At 41.7% G+C, this 23,087-nt stretch overlaps 1 protein-coding gene across 5 annotated transcripts in view; it reads left to right on the top strand.

Annotated features, from left to right (window-relative positions):
- OSBPL8 (oxysterol binding protein like 8) overlaps positions 1-23,087 on the top strand; it is a 199,380-nt gene that overhangs the window by 115,115 nt on the left and 61,178 nt on the right. For 3 of the 5 annotated variants that reach the window (XM_029078508.2, XM_029078504.2, XM_029078505.2), the window contains 2 exons: positions 1,169-1,306; positions 2,417-2,434. In XM_029078508.2, the coding sequence (XP_028934341.1) occupies positions 1,216-1,306; positions 2,417-2,434 (109 nt within the window). In that variant the 5' untranslated portion in view covers positions 1,169-1,215. Of the gene's footprint in view, positions 1-1,168; positions 1,307-2,416; positions 2,435-14,982; positions 15,140-23,087 lie in introns of those variants that run through there. The other 2 variants (XM_029078506.2, XM_029078507.2) reach the window with 2 other exon arrangements.

Below are 23,087 nucleotides of genomic sequence, written 5' to 3'. Positions count from 1 at the left end.
AAATTTTGAACATATAAGTGGAGGTAACAGAAGAAATGAAACTGCACCTTATTAACAAATCAGTGGTTAAAATTTAGTTGAGATATCAAAAAGAAGGGAAACAAAACGGGAGGAAAAGATTATTCTTTAAAAATAAAATGAGAATAAAAATGTGCAAGAAAGTATGGTTGAACCTCTACGAACCTAAGAAAAACTAAACAAAAATTCATTGTAATTTGTTTGCAAGGGAAAAATGACTATTTTTCCGAAGTACTTTTTCTATTGTTCATCATATTAAATTGGAATATTATTCATCATATTCTCTTTCCATGAAAAGGTGCTTTTATTAAGGAGCCTGGTCTTTAACAGCACAGCTAAGGTGTCCACAATTCAGTAACAAGTTGCAAATGTGGAAATTGCATACTGGTGATTGTATAGGTATATTAATATTGGGCCACATTGTGAATGTTTCCTGGTTGTATAGTACCGTCCCATGCACTTAATGTGCTCTGCATCATAGTAAGCGCTTACTAAATAATATCTAATTGTAAAGAATATTTATATTACACAATATATCATACTATATGATATATTATGTATTTTTCTATATGATATATTATGTATTTTTATGTTACAATATTTTATATATAATATAAAATAAGGTGATAATGATTGCCACCTTTTGTTTAGTTGGGAACTAACAGCTAAGAAAGATGAATAAAGAAGGCTTTTATTTCATTTCATTTTCATTTCAATAGTATTTATTGAGCGCTTACTATGTGCAGAGCACTGTACTAAGCGCTTGGAATGAACCAGTCGGCAACAGATAAAGACAGTCCCTGCCGTTTGACGGGCTTACAGTCTAATCGGGGGAAACGGACAGACAAGAACAGTGGCAATAATCCATCAGTCCATTGTATTTATTGAGCGCTTACTTATTTATTGAGCGCTTACTATGTGAGCTGTGTTGAAGTTGCTGAACAAATTCGACTCAACTGGCCAAACAGTTCCCCTGTAGAAATGGGACCAAACAAGATATTAGTCCAAATCATGCCACTTGAAGTAATAGCCGAAGACTGTAGCCATGGGGCTGTTTAAACTGTAACTGTGTTTTTTGGTACCGATCAGAATGCTGGATATAGCTAAGTGATTATTTAGTTTTAACACTTCTCTTCCGTTTCTTCCCAAGCTGGGGTAACAAACAGTGATGAATCTCAGCTTCTGACGCCTGCGAAGATGAATCAGCGCCAGGCAAAAGAAGCCTATCTCACGCCAACCAAAGACTCACTTCAGCCCTCCCTCAGTCCGGGAAGTTTTCATAGCCAGGGTGAGAAGCACTGGTTATTAAATGTTGGAATGTTTTTTTATTTTTGAACTGTTCTGTTTGCATTGACTTAGCATAACTGCTTCTCCTTCCACCCACTTTCCCAGTTACTCCACTCTTGGCAACTTAAAGGGTATTTTACTCTCCCAAGTGCTCTGTACAGAGTAAGTGTTAAATAAATAGGGTCGATTGATTATATTATGTGCGGTATATTTTGCACAACCAAAGTCATTTAAACGGAAGATTGGGATCAATAAACTTGTGAATTTATGGTATTTGTTAAGCACTCGCTGTGTGTCAGACTGGGGTAGGTACAAGCTCATGAGGTTGGACACAGTCCATGTCCCTCTTGGAGTTCACAGTCTTAATCCCCATTTTACAAATGTGAGGTAATGGAGGCACAGAGAAGGAAAATGACTTGCCCAGGGTCACACAGCAGACTAATGGTAGAGCTGGGTTTAGAACCCAGGTCCTCTGACTCCCAGGCCTGGACTCTTTCCGTTAGGCCATGCTGCTTTTATCCTCCATCTTGTTTCCCTCCCTCCCGTCCTCATGTGGCTAAATGAGATTGCAAACCCTTTGACCAGATTTAAGAGCATGGGGGGAAGGGACTCATTACAATCAGTCTATAGTATTTATTGAGCACCTGCTATGTATAAAACACTATACTAAGCACTTGGGAAATAATAATGGAATTGGGAGACATGATCCTGGCCCACAAGGAGCTTCCGGTCTACACGGGGAGCTTGCAGTCTCAAGGATGGTGGAGGCTGAGAGTGAAGGGTCAACAGATGGAAAAATCATGACCCCCCTGCCCCCACCAGGGAATTCACACTTATGCAGAAACCTATGTCTGCCAATTGTTTAGTCAGGATTGTAAACCTGGTGTGTGGAAGTTTCTGGTCTGAGGCAAAATTTGCCAATTTGCAAAATCTGCTTAAGGTTTTGCTAATTCTGACCATCACATGCTCATATCTTAAGTATTATCAACTACCTGTTACATATTTTGAAATTATAGTTGTCAATAGTACTTTAATCAACTATAGATTACATAGTGATGGATTGCCCAGTATGTAGATAATCAAGCCCTTTTCTCTCCTTTCCATTTTACAGCTCATTATCACCATAAAGGTATGTGGGTAGTAGATGTAAAAAGAAATGATAGTTAATTTTATTCCTTTTTAGTTCTGGTGTGAAACAAGATGGAAGAAAATGTTGAATTGATCAGTTAATATGAGAATGGAGATTTTCTACACACCTATTCAGCTATGTTCTCCCTTTTCTCAAGAGATATTCTGACCACATGAAATTAGACTTATTTAATAATACTTTTGTGACTGGAGTGGTTTTTACTAAAAAACAAAAGCTAAAGATTCCATAATGGCAGGGCACTTTCAGTGCCCCCATATCGTATAGATGGACAAGTATATATTTAATGCAGTAAATTGTTGTGCATCCTAGAATAAAATAATAGATTCTTTTGTAATGGATCCTTTTCTTGCCCCAACTTGTATGTTGTTGGGTAAAATTCATAGTAACTCTGATATTTCATAGGTGCTTACAGTGTCGAGCAATTTACAAATCCCAAGGCTTGTTACAATATAAGCAGAATAGACACAACCCTTGCCCACATGAAGCTCACAGTCTAAATGGGAGGGAGAACAGGCTTTAATCCACATTTTGCTGATGAGATAGCTGACCCACAGAAGAGCCAAGTGATTTGCACAGCTAGCAAGTGGGAGAGCGAGGATTAGAACCCGGGTCCTCTGACTCCCTGGGCTATGCTTCTTCCATTAGGCTTTGCTGAGTCTCTGAATATAGCTATGTATATTTATGTGTGTGTTATCTCAAAATTAAGTTCCTATGTAAGACTGTTTGAAGTAAGAGCCATACAACCATTTAATGTTGTGCCTGGTTTGCAAACATTCATTCAATGAATGGTATTTATTGAGCGCTTCCTGTTGTGACAGAGCACTATGCTAAGTACTTGGATAGTACATTTTAGTAGGATTGGTAGTAGAAAATAGTGTTCATTAAGGTTGAGAACTAACTGTGTGCAGAGAACTCACAGTCTGGAAGATATGACCCTGCCCTCAGAGTGTTTACAGTCTATCACCCAGTCATATTTACTGAGCACTTATTGGGTGCAGAGCACTGTACCTAAGAGCTTGGGAGAGTACAGCGTAATGGTGTAACAGAGTTGATAGACACATTCCCTGCCTACAACAAGCTTATAGCCTAGAGGGGGAAACAGACACTAATGTAAATAAATAAATTATGCTGCTGCGCTGTGGGGATAATGGATGGGGGTGAAACAAGGGAGCAAATCAGGGTGATGTAGAAGGGAGTGGGAGAAGAGGAAATGAGGACTTAGTCAGGGAGGCCTCTTGGAGGTAGTGTGTCTTCAATAAGGCTTTGAAGGAGGGAAGAGTAGTTTTCTGTCAGGCATGAAGAGGGAGGGCGTTCCAGGCAAGAGGCAGGCCGTGGGCGAGACCTTGGCGAGAGAGGTGAAATTGAGATACAGTGAGTAGGTTGGCATTAGAGGACTGAAGTGTGTGGGCTGGGGGTTGTAGTAAGGAGAACAGTGGTAGGAGCGGGCTAGATGGTTGAGTGCTTTAAAGCGAGTGGTGAGGAGTTTCTGTTTGATGCGGAGGTGAATGGGTGACCACTGGAGCTTCTTGAGGAGTGGGGAAATGGGCTGAACAGTTCTGTAGAAAATTGATCTGTGCAGCAGAGTGAAGTATGGACTGGAGTGGGGAGAGGCAGGAGGCTGGGAGGTCAGCAAGTGCTTTCTTGGTTAATCCAAAAGCTTGGATTAAGGTGATAGCCGTTGGGATGGAGAGGAAAGGGTGGATCTTAGTGATGTTGTGAAGATTGAACCAACAGGATTTAGTGATAAATGGGTTGAATGAAAGAGAGGAGTCAAGGATAATGCCAAGGTTATGGGCTTGCGAGACAGGAAGGATGGTGGTGCTGTCTACATTGCTGGAAAAATTACAGGGACAGGGTTTGGGTGGGAAGATAAGGAGTTCTGTTTTAGACATTTTAAGCATGAGGTGATTATGGGGCAACCAATTAGAGATGTTTCGAAGGAAGGATGAAATATGAGAATGAAGAGAGGGAGAGAGGAGAGCTAAAGATGTTGGGAGGCATCCACATAGAGGTGGTATTTGAGAAGCCTTGGGAGCAAATGAGTTTTCCAAGGGAGTCGGTGGAGATAGAGAACAGAAGGGGGACCCACAACTGAACTTTAAGGGACTCCCACAGTTATGGGGTGGGAGGCAGAGGAAGAACCTATGAAGGAGATTGAGAATTCATTTACTCATTCAGTTGCAATTACTGAGTGTTCACTGTGTGCAGAACACTGTACTAAGCTCTTGGGAGAGTACAGTATAACAGTAAGCGCTCACATTCCCCCACAACGAGGGGGAGACGGACATTTATAAAACAAATTACAGATATGTACCTAAGTGCTGTGGGGCTGGGAGGGGAGGTGAATAAAGGGAGCAAGTCAGGGTGACGCAGAAAGGAGGGAGAGAAAAGGAAAGGAGGGCTGAGTCAGTGAGGGCCTTTTGAAGGAGGTGTGCCTTTAGTAAGGCTTTGAAAGGAGGGGAGAGTATTTGTGTGTGGGTTTTGAGAAGGGAGGAAGTTCCAGGCCAGAGGCAGGACGTGGGCAAGGGGTCAGCGGTGAGATAGACGGAAGTTCCAGGCCAGAGGCAGGACGTGGGCAAGGGGTCAGCAGTGAGATAGATGAGATCGAGGAACAGTGAGAAGGATAACATTAGAGGAGCGAAGTGTGCGGAGGAGAACCAGGAGAGGACAGAGTTGGTGAGGCCGAGGTTGGATAATGTTTTCAGGTGAAGAGGGCAGTCGACAGCATTGGAAGGCAGCTGAGAGGTTGAGTCTAATGGAGGAGACAGACATGAAAAAAATGCCGATAGGGAAAGCAGGAGAGTGTGTGATACGTGCATAAGTGCTGTGGTTTAGAGGATGGGGTGATTATCGAAGTGCCTGCGGGGTTCAGATCTAAGTTCGTAGGTGATGCGGAAGGGAGGCAGATCTGATGGGGAAATGAGGGATCATTCAGGGAAGGTCTCTTGGAGGAGATGTGATTGTAGTAGGGCTTTGAAGATGGGGAGAGTGATAGTCGGTTAGATATGAAGGGGGAGGGAGTTCCAGGCCAGAGGGTCCATGTCAGGACAGGCGAAATGGAGTTACAGTGAGCAGGATGGCGTTATAGGAGCGAAGTGTGCTGGCTGGGTTGGGTTGGAGATTAGCAATATCAGGTAGGAGAGGGAGAGCTAAAGAACCGTCTCAGGACACAACTATCATAGGAATAAACCTGCTGTCGCACCCCATACACCTGCCTGATGGACCTTGCATTGACGAGAACCTGAAACAGATAACCAAAAAAATCTTTGAAGTGGGGAAACAATTTAGTTTAGAAATGGGTGGTGCAGATGTCAAGGCATGGGAAGGAATTTAGCTTGGGATAGTAAATAATAATAACAACAATAATGATATTTGTTAAGCATTTATGTGCTAAGGACTGAGGTAGATACAAGATAATCAGTCCCTGTCCCACAAGGGGCTCTCAGTCTAAATGGGAGGGAGAGAATATTGAATTGAGAGAAAGCTGATTGAGTTCCCTGAAGCAAATGGTCAGGAATTTTTGTGTAATGCAAAGAATGAGTAACCACTGACAGTTTTTGAGTGAAGACACATGGGCTAAAAAACATTTTAGAAAAATGATGTGGGCAGCTGAGTGCATTGTTATAGACCTGGAGGCAGGGAGCCCAGTGAGGAAGCTGGTGCCATTTACATTCTTAAAGAAAAAGCATTAGTAGATATTAGCAGTAGAAAGGGCTAAAGTTTCAATAACATCTCACAGTACCAGAATGGTTTCGGATCATGCGCTTTCTACAATTGATGATTGTCTTCCCCGGAGAAATACAAAGTAGGCTGTTAAAAATCTAAAAGTACTTGGGCTTCATAAGTACAATTGATTGATCGATTGGATCATTCTGACCCAATCCAGTTTATCAGTAATAGTAATAATTGCATTCGTTAGTGCTTACTGTATGCTAAGCACTTAGTTTGCTGCAAAATAAACAAATCAGACATAATCCTTGTCCCACACAAAGCTCACAGAGTAAGAGGGAGGAAGAACAGGTATTTTGTCTCCATTTTACAGATGAGGTAACTGAGGCAAGTCACAGCAGGCGAGTGGCGGAACCGAGATTAGAACGCAAACATTGTACTCTATAAAAGCTGAAATGGTTGAAGTGAGAGTGAGACAGCAAAATTTCATCAGAAACTAGAAAATGGTGTCTCAGCTGAAAATGAAGCGGTGTATTGAGATTATTTTTGCAGCCTCTGAAGCTTGAACAGTCTAGTGTAAATTTGTTGTGAAAATAAATACATTTCCAAATGCCATATACTAGGAACTTCTAAGAGCAAAACTCAGGAGTACCACATGATTCTTCTAATCCTTTAATCCTTAAAAAATATGGGATTTTTCCCCACTGACATTTCTCCCGTCATAAGGCAGTGCAGTGCAAACCATCTCCCAGTTTTGCGACTCTTTTGCGGTGTCTGTAGAAAGCATTGCCATCTCACAAAAAGTTAGTGATTTGGGTTTGAAAGTAAGAATGTTGATGTGGAGCTTAATCCTGTTTGCTTATGGCCTACATTATAAATGTCCCAGATGCTGTGTTAAAAAGTTCTCATAGTTCTTTTTAAATATGGACATATTGAAGATCTCTTGTCATTGATTGGAAGCAGAAGGCTATTTTAACTAGTTTTTTCCCCTCCCCAAAGGCTAAATTGATTTTTTCTGTAAGCCTATTAGCAATGTACTTCAACTTTGTATCAGTCAGTATGTTCCAAGAAACTAAAGATTTAAGGTTTCCTAACACATATTGATTGTTTAAGGAAATCTCTTTTTGGTCAAAAGGATTGGCCACTTAACAGAATGGTCTAGAGTTAGGCAGACTGTCTGCCGTTAAGGTTTCCTTTCCATTTGTTGTAGATCTCAATCATGAAGCGTAATAGTTGTGTGACTGTGTAGGCAGCCAACCAGCCATCTGGCTGACCAAGTAACTAATTAGCTGCTCCTTGCCTGCCACGGGCCTGGCTCTTAGAAGAACAAGCCTCCAGGGGTGGGGTGGGGGGCTGGCAGTTAAGTTTGGACCCAGCGAGTGGCCTGAGCCCTCCACTGTCACCTGTCTTTCCAATCCGTACAGTGCTCTGCACATGGAAAGCACTCAGTAAATACGATTGAATGAATGAATAAGTGAATCTGTCTCAGCAGGAGCCCGAGTCCATGGCAGAGATAGCTCCTTTTCCTCTCCTTCCCTCATCCCTTGCTATAGGGAAAGCTTCCTCTTCCACCCCACCCTCTCCCCGCTCCCGTTCCATCAGAGCTTCTTCAGCAAGATGTCGGAGACAGAGCCCCGTCAGAGGCAGAGTCGGACACAGTGCACTTGAACGGTCTAGTTTAAATTTGTTGTGAAAATAAATACATTACAGCACAATGCCCGGCACATAGTGAACGCCTAACGGGTACCGCAGTCATCATTATTGTTCCTGCTCGCATTCCCTGCCGTTTATGTCTCCCCCATCCCTAACCCTGGCAGCAGCCATCCTCTTTTCTCACCACTTGCTCATCCCCTTCACCCCTGGTTCCTCCAAGGGAACCTGAACCTCAGCAACAGTTAAAGGCGTTCATTCCCGCTCTGCCTCTTCAGTTTGCTGCAGCAGGGGTTTAACCCTCATGAGGGATTGAGCTTCTCGATCCCTCTAGGCCGGCTTCTTACTCCCAGCCGCTGACATTGTCTGTGTGGAATCCTCTCTTTGGCTCTGGGAGGATGAATGTGTGTGTGTGTGAGAGAATGTATGCGTGTATATGAAGTTTGAGCGTTTGGATGACAGCAGTGTGTAGCTGTGTTTGCTCTGACCCATGGCTCTTGGAATCCTGAATGGGTCCTATTTTGATCCCAAAAGACTCCTTATTTGCAATGCTCTGCACACAGGAAGCGGTGAAAACATAGCATTGATTTATTATTGATTGATTGTATACCCATTTCTCTTACAGTACAAAGGTTGTGTTCTTACAAAACTTTGACATGAGGAAACCTCCCGCGGTAAACCTCAGCCTTTCTTTCACTGCATATATGTGCGCCAGAACACAAGCCCAAACCGGCTTGTGCTGCTGCTGAAAGACCATTTCCTAATTCTCTGATCATGTCCTAGCCAAAATGTGTGTTGAAAATATGAACTGTGCCCAAACTGAGTATAGGTCAGAGCATTCTTACATGTTTGTGGCCTCCTGTCTAATCTACCTTCCTGTTGTGATTGCTTTGGGTAGATTAGCTGTTCTTCCTAGGCTCATCCCGTTTTCTCAAACCTTTGGCTCTCTAGGTTTATCCAAGGAAGTGTGGTGCCACCCCACAGTTCTCTGTTGCACCTGTGCTGGTTCAAAGGAAAGAAGAAAATTTCAGGTCAAAGGTTACTTTTCAGATCAAGGCTAAAGAGGAGTAAATTGAGTTGGCTGTGTGTCACACTTATATAAAAAGGCAATCTATATTGGATTACCTGATGATAGGAATTTGGTAGATGTTGAAATATCTGAATTGCTTATTCATTTTTGCATGCAGTGATTCTCAGATATTTACTAAAATGCTCTACTGTGGAGCATTTAATGTTTTATTTGTGTCATAAAGAAAAGGGCAAAATTCCAGCCACATTTTAGTCTTGTTTAAAAAAAGAAATGTAAATTAACTGGGGACTCAATTGTCCTTTGAAAATATCTTGTATTCCCTGCTGATCATATTTCAGATATTACCACTCCCTCCTGAGTTAAGTCATTGGAATATGGCAACCTTTTATTTAGAGTGCAAGGCAACTAAGAAAACGTTGTCTTGAAGAATGGTGCACAGTGCTGGGTTAGTGTTTTCACTTGTAAATTTTTCAGGAATGTTTTTTATCTGTTCTTTTTCACTGATCTGGAGTCAGGTATTCTGATTTTGGGATGGAGTATTAATTTTTCTTTTCTAAGTGATCGTTTATTCCAAGAAGGTTTAATTTTATTGGAGGCCCAGCTTTGATCCCTCACCTTTTGGAGCCAATCTGTTAGCTTTGGGCCTGTCGAAGCTGCTTTCATTTTGATACTCTCCCATCACTGAATGCTCTGTAAGAGCAAAATGACTACGGTCCAGCTCCATTAGATAGACCAGATAGCAGAAGGCCTCTTAAAGATAATGTCCTCGGCTTAGAGAGCAAACAGATCTGATGATGTTTCCTTAAATCCCCAGAGTGACAGCACAGTATGTTGCCTCCCAAACCTCTGGTGGATTGCCTGAACAGTTTCAGTAATAGTAATAATAATAATAATAATTGTGGTATTTACGTGTTTACTGTGTGCCAGGAACTGTACTAAGTGCTGGGATGAGTACAAGCAAATCAGATTGGACAGAGTCCCTGTCCCGTACAGAACTCAAAGTCTTAATCACCATTTTGCAGGTGAGGTAACTGAGGCACAGAGAAGTTAAACAACTGTCCAAGGTTACACAGCAGACACATGGAAGACCCGGTATTAGGACCTACGGCTTTCTGACTCCCAGGCCCGTGTCCTGTCCAATAGGCAATACTGTGCCATAATAATAATGATGTTGGTAGTTGTTAAGCGCTTACTGTGTGCACTGTTCTAAGCCCTGGGATAGATACAGGGTAATCAGGTTGTCCCACGTGAGGCTCACAGTCTTAATCCTCATTTTACAGGTGAGGTAACTGAGGCACAGAGAAGTTAAGTGACTTGCCCACAGTCACACAGCTGCCAAGTGGCTGAGTCAGGATTCGAACCCATGACCTCTGACTCCCAAGACCGTGCTCTTTCCACTGAGCCAGGCAGCTTCTCCTGTCATCCCTCTCCATGAAACAAAGCCATTCCTCCTTTGAGGGTAACAGGCACATCACATCTCTGTAAAATCCCATTGTAAATGTACTTCTCCATATAACCTGTTCCTGGGCTGAAACATCATCTGTTTTCATTCTGTCAATATGTTAATGATTAATTCATATTTTCCCTAACGTTTCTATCTTTAAATTCAAGTTAATTGGAAATCACTACTTAAAATATGTTTTTCTTTTTTAAAATAAGTTGCACATGGCCAATTGCTTTGCAAATCTGCCTGATTGTAGAGTGTTGAATCTTTACGTTTATCTTTAGCTCAGGTTGCACTTAGCTGACACTGTCCTCTCCTGGTTCTCCTCCTGTCTCTCTGGCTGCTCCTTTTCAGTCTTTTTTTCTGGCTCCTCCTCTGCCTCTCTGCCTCTGTGGCTCAAGACTCAGTTTGGGTCCCCAGCTATTCTCCATCTACACCCAGTCCCCTGGTGAGCTCATTCACTCCCGTGGCTTCAGCGACTGTCTCTCCTGATTCCCAAATCTATGTCTCTTTGGCCCTAACCTCTCACCTTCTGTGCAGTCTCACAATTCCTCCTGCCTTCAGGACATCTCTTCTTGGTTGTCCCACCGACACTTCAAACTTCACAGAACGCTTAATTTTCCAAGCCCTCTTTCTCCTCAAACATGTTGGCATGGGTCCATTATAATTCTACCTTGATAGTATTATTATAGTCACATCTCCTCCAAGAGGCCTTCCCCGATTAAGTACTCTTTTCCCTAGCTCACTCTCCCTTATGTGTCATCTGTGCTCTTGGATTTGTGACCTCTGGGCATTTGATATTTACCCCACCTTTCAAATCTTTAAATTCAGTAGTATATTTACTTATTGTCTGTCTCTCCCTCCAGACTGTAAGCTTGTTGAGCGCAGGGACCCCGTCTGCTAATTCTGTTGTATTATACTTTCCCGAGCGCTTAGTATGGTGCTCTGCACATTGAAAGCACTCAAATACCACTGACTGATTGACTGATATCACAGAGCTATGCTTTACTCTGTTGCAGAGGAAGGGCCAGACAGGATACCTTCAACTCTTGTGTGATACCTTAAAGATCTGGGGGAGATTCCCCCTAATAATGTACTTGCTCCCCCCAAGAAACCTGAAAATATATTTTAGATGGCTGGATCCAAAGGATGACAGGTGCTTTTTTTTTTTATGGTATTTAAGTGTTTACTATGTTTCAGGCACTGTAGTAATCTCTGGGGTAGATATAAACTAATCAGATTGTACACAGTCCATCTGCTCCATGGGGCTCCCAGTCTTCTTCCCCATTTTATGGATGAGGTAAATGAGGCACAGAGAAGTGAAGTGACTTGCCTGAGGTCACAGCAGACAAGTGGTGGAGGAGGGATTAGAACCCAGGTCCTTCAGACTGCCAGATCCGTGCTCTGTCCACTAGGCCATGGTGCTTCTGTTTGTGAGAGAGGAGATGTCAGTTATCTATAGCTGCCAAGGAGCTATAGATACTCAGTGAAATGAGAGCGCTTGCTGCTGAGGTTTAGTTTTTGATAAGGATTCATGTGATTTTTGTATTAAAGTTCTTAAGCCATTTTCTAGCCTTGATTTATACCTGATTGATGAGTTTGTAAACTGTTTTAAAAGGTAGAGAACCATCAGGACATGACTTATTGAAAAGATTTTTCCAACAAAATTGTGTAAAGTTGCTAGTGTGACTATTACTTGGAAACACTTGAATTTTATTTTAGTGTTATTGAAGCCACCTGGGCATTTGAATAATTCTGATGCTGAATGATATGGAATTTAAAAAGAAACTGGTAGTTTCTCCAATTATTATTTTGCAAGTTAAAATGGCCCTTTCCAGCATAATTATCTCAAGGGCACAGAAAATCCTGTTTTCAACATCGGGCAGCCGTTTGCACACAGGTGAAATGAAGAAGCTTCTTTCCAAGTGAAGAACTGCAGAAATAGTAAATGAGACACAAAAGTGGATCATCTGAGTCAAAAAGGAGTTCACGTATCTGCTTAGCAATTGGTGAGCCTTGCCAGGAGTATGTGTTTGACACAGCCAAGATGCAAGAATCTGTTTTGATGTATGGATTTGCAAATGGTGCAGACCTTTTGTGAGCACAAATAGACGTCTCTGAGTTGGTACGGTTTTTTATTGTAGAATCCATAGTCCCTTATTGATGGAGCCAGGAAATCAAAGATTACAGTAAATAATCCAGCTACCTTTATGCTGCCCTTCATATTATCAATTATATAGCCTAAATTATTTATATTAATGTCTATCTCTCCCTCTAGACTGTAAGTTCTGCCTACCAACTCTGCTGGATTTTTCTCTTCCAAGCATTTAGTACAGTGCTGTGCACACAGTAAGCACTCCATAAATACCATTGAGGATGATGTTTAAACTATCATCGGTCAGTTATTGAAATGACAAAAAATAAATCTGTCTCAAGAGAGCAAAAGATATGGAAATTTTGATGTCTGTTTTTTATGATAGTTTTGTAGAGGGGATTTTTTTTATACTTGGCCTTTCTACAAGCACATGCCATTTACAATACACTGATAAATATGGTAACTCGGAGTTTTCATGGTGAAAGGCAGAAAGTTAAATGGCTCAATCAGAGTGATTACTGCCTATCAAGAGATTCTTAGTTGAACCTGCAGACATGATCTTTGAACTTTAAACTAGTGGGAAAATGCAGCTAGAGTGTAGCGTCGTCCGGTTCGAAGGCACATCTGCCTATTGCAAGACTGCTTCCGTGAGTAATTTCTAAGTGGGTGTTTTTTGAGGTCCAGCAAAATTTTGCTTTTTGTGGGCATTGTGTCTAGTGTGCTGCTGCAAAACGGCTATACGGTATTTCTTATTGGGAGGTATTTGCACCTTGGTTTGTGAAAATGCCACCACGTTATTCTCTAATGATGGGTTGTGTGTATTTGCATCATCAGCTCTGCGTATGTCGGGTTTTTTTAATAGAAAGTCCATCTCTTTCGGTCATATCACTTCAGGATTTGTGGCTTGTCTACCTGCAGCTACCTAGCTAGGTGAAAATACTCTTCCTCAATCCCTTCCTACCCCTTCGTACCTTTTCCCCAGAACTTAGCACAAAATCACCACCCAGAAGAATAGTTAATTACCTTATTATATTTGTAAGCTGTAAAGAGATTTTTATGTGCCTGCACTGTTTAGCAAAATTCTGCCATCCATTGTGTGGACAAAGACCTAAAGAAAATTTGGTATCAGCTTTTAACTGGAGATTTATTGAAATGACTCCTTTGACTTTAAAGTACATTTGGTCAATACAAAGAGGAAAACGTGGGACAAAACCAAACAAAATATTTTAAGTTCTCAGAAAAATGAGGCAAGATTACATCCATCCCTGAGACACTGTGGAGTAAGAGTCAACAATAAAATATTATGCTGAGCAAGCAAGGACACTTATTGGGAGGGAGGTCATATGTAAAACTAAACAGCTCACTAGTGGTAACTGAATCAGTTGCTGTCCAACCGAATAGCTGCTAATTATGTCGGAAGGAGAGCGGGTGGGGCTTGTGATCAAACCAAGAACACCTAAGCCGCAGAACACCGTTGAGCTCTCTTAGCGACCTAACGGCAGGTAAGATCAGCTCATCAGAGGGCAAGGCGGTTAGATTTTATCTCTTTGGGATTTTAGAAGTTATTTGGGGAAAGTAAGGCAGGGTTTCTATTTTTTTCTCCCCACCCCACCCCCTCAGCAAGATTGCTTTTGTAATAATTTACGGGATATTGTACATTGGTTTCAAAAAGAAGTTTGCTGCAGTAGGAAGACATGCTTCTTTCTTGCCCTTTCAGGAAGAAAAGTTGGGGGGGACTTTTTCTTTTTCAAGTATAAAGGAAGAGAATGTTTAAGGGAAAAACACAGTCAATGCTTTTAGGAAAGAAACCTTAAATGCAGTGAATAATTTGGAGCTGCAATTCAGTCTGATCTGTCTCTAGGAAACCTGTGTAGTGCACCATTATCTCAGTTTGTATAAATCTTCAGAGTTGGGTATTTTAGGTTACTCTAGAGTTGTAGTGAACCACGAATGCCCGGTTAAAAATTAAACTTAAATACTGGTTTACTTTCGGCTCTCGGAAGTCTTCAAGCCACAATTCTAAAAGTCAGAGCTTTCCATAATAATTCCTAATTCCGGTTGAGACAAGTAGCAGTTTTGTTGAAAGTCAGGAGCAGCATATCTAAAAATTAAGCCCTTTCCATTTTTAGGTCCATTTCCACAACAGGCAGATTTAGGGAGTGGAGGTTGTGGGCAAGGGAAACAAGAGAGGGAAATGTTAGGAAAAATAATGGGTCTTATAAAAGCTTTGGCTCTTGATAAACAGAGAAATGAATTAAATGACTTCATTCCAAATCCCTGAGTAATGGCTGTTGCCTTGTATTCTAGAAGCAGTAGTTTACAGTGAACGGCTCAATTCACTGAGAACCGGCTCGATGAGAGGAAAACCATTTAGGGAGAAATCTGTTCCAGTTTATCTAATCGTTAAACGAAAAAAAAATCAGGCGCAGCAGCACGACCTGAAGCCTTTTCAGTTCATCCCTTTCCCGATCTTGGTCCCTGTTGCTGATTTGACAGTCTCTGGTCTTTCTCCTTTCTGTGCGTACATCTGTCCTTTGTTTGTGCTAGTGGGGTTTGCAACACTGAATGTGAGGGAGAAGACTGTTGTTGCTGTGCTGTTGTTTTAACAAGCCGACTGAGTGAGCATGTCCCTAAAACAGAGCTTCTAAACCATGAAGGAAGAGAGTCCACAGCGACGTAGGTTTTCTTCATGCGCTGTGGTTTCGCCTGTTGTATTTCCTCCAAGAAATGATGGCCGAAAACTTGTCCGGAATGCTTCCTTTGGAGGATACAATGAGCTTTCTCCGGCACTGCCAGGTTGGTTAGCTTCATCTACCATTTTTGCTCTCGACTGTGCGGAATTTTTCATTAGAGAGAGAGAGACATTTTGGCCTTCTCAAGTGGTTTTCCTTTAAAAAATGTGGAAATAGCTTTAGTGAGAACGTGTATTATATTATAATGGATATAGGTTTTATTATCACTCTCTTGCTATACTATGTATATATATTTACACACACATACATATGTAGATATGCACATATATATTTGGCATAACTGAATTATTATTCATGGACATTTTGAAACTGGAACTTGTAGCTTAAAGGAAGGCTTTTGATTGTTTAAAAAGCGTTCATTTTCATATTTATTGCAAAACTTTGTTTATTCCATCCTTCCTGTAAAATGAAGAACTTTCTAGATTTGAGGCTAACTTCCACTTTCAAAAATACATTTTAGTAAAGGTTTTGCAATTGAATGCCACTATTAAACTTGCTTTTAGAGCAGTCCTTAATGAAGTGCATTCATATGAGTAAAATTTACCTTCATCATGCATTAAATGTCTAGTACTAGTCTACAATGAATTTATTTTGTAAACATCATTTGAAATACCTGTTTTAGCCTTTATTTAAATCCTGGATTGACTAAAAAGTGCATTTGGACAACTAAAAGATTCAGTTTTACCTCAGTTATCTGTGTGAACCAGAGGGTTTGAGGTTATAGTATTGTCCAAATGACAAAAGTGGGATGTTCAGGTTTCCGGGCATGATGCATTTAAGGCAGCGTGGTGTTAATTAGATTAAAGTGAAAATTTTGTTTATCATTTTGAGGGGGACTTGTTGGGATTATGATTTAGTATAGATTTTGAAATTTTTCCAATATAAACTTGTATTTCTTTTATGCTTTAATTGTCCCATAGTTCAGGGATTATATATTCATATCTGCTCTTTCAGAATTGTTTTGTGTCCTGCTTGTTAGAAAACAATCTGCTTAAGTTTCTTAAAATAGGAGGTATTTCCAAATAGATTTTTCCTGTTGATTAATTAATGTGTCACCAATCTAATTGTTTCATCGAAAGTATTGTTCTTTTTATTGTCACTTCTGAAGGCTGAAATCACAATGCTGAATTTATATGTACACGCAAACTTGGGGAAAAAAATGTATAAGCTATATTCAGTTGGAAAGAGTAGAATGCATTCAACTAGAAGCACACACAAGCTTGTTCTCACAAAGCTGAATGTGGGTTGTTTGTTCACTTGGGCTTGTGGTGATCGTAGCCAACTTTACTCAGTCCTAGTTTTTTTAGGACATTTTTGTTGCTTGGACATTTAAAGCGTAATTCTCATTTTCTGTTCAAAACGAGGCTTGCTGTTCTGCTCCCTGTGACCCACTCTCTGTCTTTTGTCAGTAGCTTTCTTGCATGAGATGGGTTTTCTTGACCTTCATACAATGCTTCTGTAAGATCTGTGAGATGGATGGAAAGAATATAGTAATGGTCAATGTTCCTTTAGATGCAGAATGTTATATTTGAACTAAAATAGGCTTTCAAAAGGTGTTTAATTGTGCAAGAATGATCGATTTCTACCCAACCCTCTCTGTTCAAGGGTATCCATAGAATACCTTTGCGAGCACCGCAGATGGATGGAGTGAGAACAACAATAAAAAGCCTTGTAATTCAGCAGTTAATGGCTAAGATGTCAATTAACCCTGGATTAGAATACAGCGAAGGTCATCTTGGTTAAAACTCTTTTAACTGAAAAAAGCAATGTTCCTATTAGTTATTTGTAGCATCATAAAGAAAAGCCATGAGTTAACGTATTCTACTCCGATGCTAGAAACGTTGTGTTCTGCTACAAATGATAATGCAGTTAGCTTGTACATTCAAACTATTTTTAATGTGTAGAATTCTCCTGGGCTGTCTAATGGTCCCGAGATTAAATATTAAGTCTTTCTGACAACTGTACAGATATCAGCCAAGTTGTCAACATTTATATAGCTTCCACTGTGTACCCAGCAGAATATTAGGGTCTGAGGGGATTTTAAAAAATTGAAAAATAAATGCAGGATTTTACAATATAACGGGAGAGGCAGCATGACTTAATGGAGGCCTGGGAGTCAGAAGGTCTTGGGTTCTAATCCCGGTTCCTCCACTTGTCTGCTGTGTGACCTCGGGCAAGTCACTTTCACTTCCCTGGGCCCATTACCTCATCTGTAAAATGGGGATTGAGACTGTGAGCCCCACTTGGGACAAGGAGGTGTGTCAAACCTGATTTGTTTGTATCCACCCCAGTGCCTAGTACAGGGCCTGGCACATCGTAAGCACTTAACAAATACCATTATTATTAATAAGACATATACAGAGGCATACAACTTTCCATATAATGCATCTTTTGGGAGATGTGTCCAGATGAGGTTCTCTTCAACTTTCCCTTGCTGTAATGGGAAAAAACTGGAGGCGATACTGGGGTCCTATATTGAGAGTGCCATAGGGAGACTTTTTGCTCTACCCTGTTATTTCTCTAGATCCACTCTCCGATCAGAAATTGGGAACCAGCTGTTCTTTTGATCTCTGGAAACCTCATTTTTCATCCCCAAAGAAGCCTGTGTTACCCCTGCACGTTCTCTCCACCTCCCATTCTTCCAAAGCTAACCTTTCCACTCCTTCACTTCCCACCCCTTGTTCTTGCACTTCCTCCTACCTGGGACTTCCCCTCACCATTTCAAATCTCCCAGACTATGCCTCTCCCCAACCTCAAAGCCCTCTTGAAAAACCCTTTCCTCAAAGAAATGTTCTCCGACTATTCTTCCCCTTCCAGATTGTCAGCCAATGCCCTCCCTTAACATGCACACTAATCCTTTAGCATTTCACGTTTATTTTGACAGACACATTTACTTTTTCTATTTATTCTTTTATATTCCTTTTAACACCAGTTATAGTGGCTTACTTTTTCTTGTTCCCACTAGTTAAATTTGTTTCTGCCCTTATCTTTCCCATTTAAAATGAATATTCCTTGAAGGCAGGGATTGTGTCTTCTGCTTTTACTATACTCTTCCAAGTACTTAATGGTGTCCTTCATCCAGTAAACACTTAGTAAATATTAATAGTAATGGGACTTTTAAAGTGCTTCTTGTGTGCAGAGTACTGTTGATTGACTGATTTTTCTGGTTCTTACTCCAGCGTTCAAAAAATAGGAATATGCCTCTGGTGTTTATGTTGAAAGCTTATACCGTGGATTGCCAAACTGTATTTCAAACCACAGTTTAATGGAAGCTTTCCATAGACGTAAATTTGAGTGACACAGAAACTGCGAAATTAAATAAAGCTATTGAGAGCAGTGTACTAATTATTATGTAGAGAAAGTCCTTGGATTGGCACAACAATTGTTTCCCCAATAGTGAGTCAAGTTGAAACATGTCAGAACCAATTTTCTCATCGGAACACTATAGATGAGGGGTTTGTTCCCGGACCAAGGTTGTTTACCCTAAAATTGCCCACAGTTGTTTACTCAGTCAATTCGAAATAACTCCTGAAGCCTCTGCTCAGAGACAGCAGCCTCTCCCTTGACGGCTGCGTAGGCTGATCTCTCTGAGTTGCTGTCTCCTAAAAGTCCACTGCATTTGAAAATGGTGGGGGCTCCCTTCAGGTCACCTGGCAGGAAGGCTTGAGGGTCTGTCTCTTGCTTCTTGTTGCTCTCACATATTCTGTCCAGGGAATCCGTGTCGTTCAGAGGACGGCTTCAGTGCTGGTATGTTGGCTCCTCTCTAGGCTCTCCCTCTCATTGAGCTCGCCCTGCAGGTGGACATTAAGCATGGTTCGTTGGGGACGCTGGGGAAATTGCTCAACAATCTGGAAGCGTCCTCCTGGTAGCCACGTGTCCGTCACAGTTCCGTAGGCGGCTGGATAGATTCTGCCCCTGGGAGTCAGAAGGATCTGGGTTCTAATCCTGACTCCGCCATATATCTGCTGTGTGGCCTTGGGCAAGTCACGTCACTTTTCTGAGCCTCAGTTATCTCAACTGTAAAATGGGGATTAAGAGCGTGAGCCCATGCGGTACGATGACTGTGTCCAAAATGAATAACTTGTATCTACTCCAGCATTTAGAAAAGTGCTTGGCACACAGTAAGCGCTTAACAAGTACCATTATTACTATACATATTATTATTATTGCTAGTAATAATAATAAACACCACTACGGGTTTCTAGGCCTTCACTTTGGTATGAAGTTTGATGCTTCGTTATCAGTAAACTCTGCCCATTTCCCAAAATACAAGCCCGTTTTCTCCCGAATCATTTTCCTACAGAGTGTGCTGTCGCATCAGCCATATTCGGCCTTGTGACTCACGTTGTTGATGCACTTGTTTGGGAAGAGCTTTCCAGGTGTGAAATCATACATGACCTCGGTTTTCTCTGGGCTTCTCTTCTTCAGTAATGCTCTTCTGACTTGGGGGAGCAAGTCACAATCATCTCAAAGTCACCTTCTACCCATGCCCAAAAAGCAAGTCATCAGCATTCAGGTGTTTCTGAGGGTCTCAAAGACTCTTTTAGAATGTGTCTTCAAAGTTTATCGAGCTTCACATGGGCGGGGAAGCTTATCAGGCACCATTTTCAGGGCTCCCAAAGACCTGCAGGGTTGTATAGTTCTTGCCCTGTGCCCAACTTTGCTCAGATGGGAATGGGAAACCTTCAGCTCCCTCTGAAATGATCATAACCCACCATGTGTTAACCTTAGAATCTTAGTGAACTTTTCAGGACATCCAAGATTGCTTTTGTAAATTCAGTAAAGAGGTTTGGGTTGTGTCAATCAATCACTCAGTCAGTAAGTGGTACTTATTGAGTGCTTACTGTATCCAGAGTACTTGGGAGAATATAATGCAACAGAGTTGGTGGACACATTCCATAATAATAATAATAATGTTGGTATTTGTTAAGCGCTTACTATGTAAGTACAGAGCACTGTTCTAAGCACTGGGGTAGATACAGGGTAATCAGGTTGTCCCACGTGAGGCTCACAGTTAATCGCTATTTTGCAGATGAGGTAACTGAGGCACAGAGAAGTTAAGTGACTTGCCCACAGTCACACAACTGACAAGTGGCAGAGCTGGGAATTGAACCCATGACCTCTGACTCCAAAGCCAGGCTCTTTCCACTGAGCTAAGATGTTCTTCCTATTGCTACCAGTTTGCAAAGATCGTGCCTGTTATATTCTTTAATGGTATTTAAGTGCTTAACTATGTTCCAAGCACTGTTCTAATCCCTGGGGTAGATACAAGTTAATCAGCTTGGACACAGTCCGTGTCCCACAAGGGGCTCACACTCTTTACCCCCTTTTCACAGATGAGGTAACTGAGAAACAGAGAAGTTGAGTGAGTTGCTCAAGGTCAGACAGCAGAGAAGTGGTGGAGATTAGAACCCAGATCCTTCTGACTCCCAGATATGTAGTCTCTCCACCAAACCATGCTGCCTCTCATGCTGCCTCTCACGCATTCGCTACTGCATTTGGATTACAGTGGTGGCTTAGTGGAAAGAGCACGGGCTTGGAAGTCAGAGGTCATGGGTTCTAATCCCGGCTCTGCCACATGTCTGCTGTGTGACCTTGGGCAAGTCACTTAACTTCTGTATGCCTCAGTTGCCTCATCTGTAAAAATGGGGTTAAAAAATGTGAGCCCCACGTGGGACAATCTGATTACCCTGTATCTGCCCCAGTGCTTAGAACAGTGCTCAGCACATAGTAAGTGCTTAGCAAATACCATTATTATTATTATTATTTGAGCACTTGCTTTATAACTGAGCAGTTGGTCAATAAAAAACAAGTGAAAGTAAGTGGAATTCATTTGTGATCTCTGTCCTACAAAGTGCTCACAATCTGTTGACTACAGCAACTTTGTGATTCAGGAAATGCAAGATTAACTACGTTCTTCTGTCGAGAAGGAGTCATCTGGAATGTTGCATGGCGATGGAAATTAAGGAAACATTTCAGTAGTTTACAGTCCCCTTCTTTTAACCTCTCTTTTTGAAGATGGTGGCCGTGCTGACATCCTAAATGTGTGGCTATTCTTCAGCATTCCCTCTTTTGAGGAAAATCTCATGGGTGTGTCGAGTAGTCCATTTCAGGCCTTGCAGCTCCAGAGCAGGTATGCGTTTCCTATCTCACTCGGCAGAACGACCGCAGGTTTTTATAGGCCTCCTTTTAACAGTTATCATTGGGAGCTTCAGGGTGATGTTCATTTCTTTCTTTGTTGCATTTCGTTCAAAATCCGACTAATCTTTTCTGATGTCATCTCGCCCACCCCCGGTACCCGGTCTTGACATCTGCCTAGTAGGGAGCGTTTCAGAGAAGTGTCCCTTAGTCCAGTAAAGCTACTTGGAAGTTCGTGCCCATGTGTAGCCTTCCCACTATTGTTGCTTGGAGGCTTAGAGGCTAAGTATCAGGTAAGCTCATTATGAGCAGGGAACCCATCTTGCTAATTATGGTGTACTGTACTCTCCCAAGTGCTTATTAGAGTGCTCTGCACATAGTAAGCACTCAATAAATACCATTGTTTGATTGAATGGTGTGTCCATGATCAGGGACAATGTGGTTTTTAACAAATAACATTTGATGATAAAATGTGGACTGTCAGCTACATGATTAGACCTACTTTTGGACATCTTCTTTAATTTTTATTTTTAGCTGTATAGGTACTAGTTTTTTTTTGTAGGGCTTTTATATGATTGGGGTTGGTTTCAATCTCAGTGGTATCTATTGATGGCTTAATGTGTGCAGAGCACTGGATTAAGCACTTGGGAGAGTACAAAACAGTAAAGTTGGTAAACACGGTTCCCTGTCCATGAGGACTTTCCAAACTAGAGAGGGATTCAGTCATTAATATAATAATAATAATGGTATCTTAAGCGCTTACTTTGTTCCAGGGGCTGTACTAAGCGCTGCGGTGGATACAAGCAAATCAAGTTGGACACAGTCCTTGTCCTATGTGGGGCTCACAGTCTCAATCCCCATTTTACAAATGAGGTAACTGAGGTACAGAGAAGTGAAGCGATTTGCACAGGGTCACACAGCAGACAAGTGGCGGAGCCAGGATTAGAACCTATGACTTTCTGACTCTCAGACCCGTGCTCTATCCTGAGTAATTACAGATATGTATAAAAGTGCCATGGGACTGAGCTTGGGGTGATTGCATAGAATGCTTAGAAGTGTACAGAGTCAAGTGCGTAGACAGTGCAGAAGGGAAGAGTTGGGGAAAAGAGGGATTATTCAGGGGAATCATGGCCTACGGGAAAGAGCACAGAGTTGGGAGGTAGAGGACCTGGGTTCTAATTCCATCTCTGCCAGTTGCCTGCTGTTTGACCTTGGACAAGTCACTTAACTTCTCTGTGGCTCAACCCTAAAATGGGGATTCAAAACCTATTCTCCTTCTTATTTAGATTGTGAGCCCCATGCAGGACGAGGATTGGGTCCTACCTGGTTAACTTGAATCTACCCCAGCAATAGGAACAGGACACATAGTAAATGCTAAAGGAATTGCATAAATAAACAATTAAAACTTTGATGGTGGGGAGAATGGTGGTCTGGCATATGTAGATGGGAAGGGAATTCCAGGTCACAGGATGATGTGGGAAAGGGCATCACGGAGGGATGTATGAGATAGAGGCATAGCGAGTAAACTGGTATTAGAGGAGCAAAGTGTGCAGGTTGGGCTGCAGTAGAAGATCAGCAAGGTGAGGAAGGAGGGGACAAGCTGATTGAGTGCTTTAAAGCCAGTGGTAAGGAGTTTCTTTCTGATGTGGAGGTGGATGAGGAGTGGGGAAGCTAAACTTTTTTTTTAGAAAAATATTTCTCCACAGGTTTCATCTGTTACCAACATTCTGTTCATTCAGCTTGCTGAACTTTGTTTAAACCTACTGACTTGAACTAGGCTTTGCGTTGAACTAGGCTTTAAGTTTCTATTTACCTTGACTTTTAGTGTTAAAGGGTTGGCCTGTTAGCAGTGG

The sequence above is a fragment of the Ornithorhynchus anatinus genome, chromosome 14 (genome assembly GCF_004115215.2).
Source record: "Ornithorhynchus anatinus isolate Pmale09 chromosome 14, mOrnAna1.pri.v4, whole genome shotgun sequence".
Lineage (NCBI taxonomy): Eukaryota > Metazoa > Chordata > Mammalia > Monotremata > Ornithorhynchidae > Ornithorhynchus > Ornithorhynchus anatinus.
This window is presented reverse-complemented; position numbering and strand designations above follow the sequence as displayed.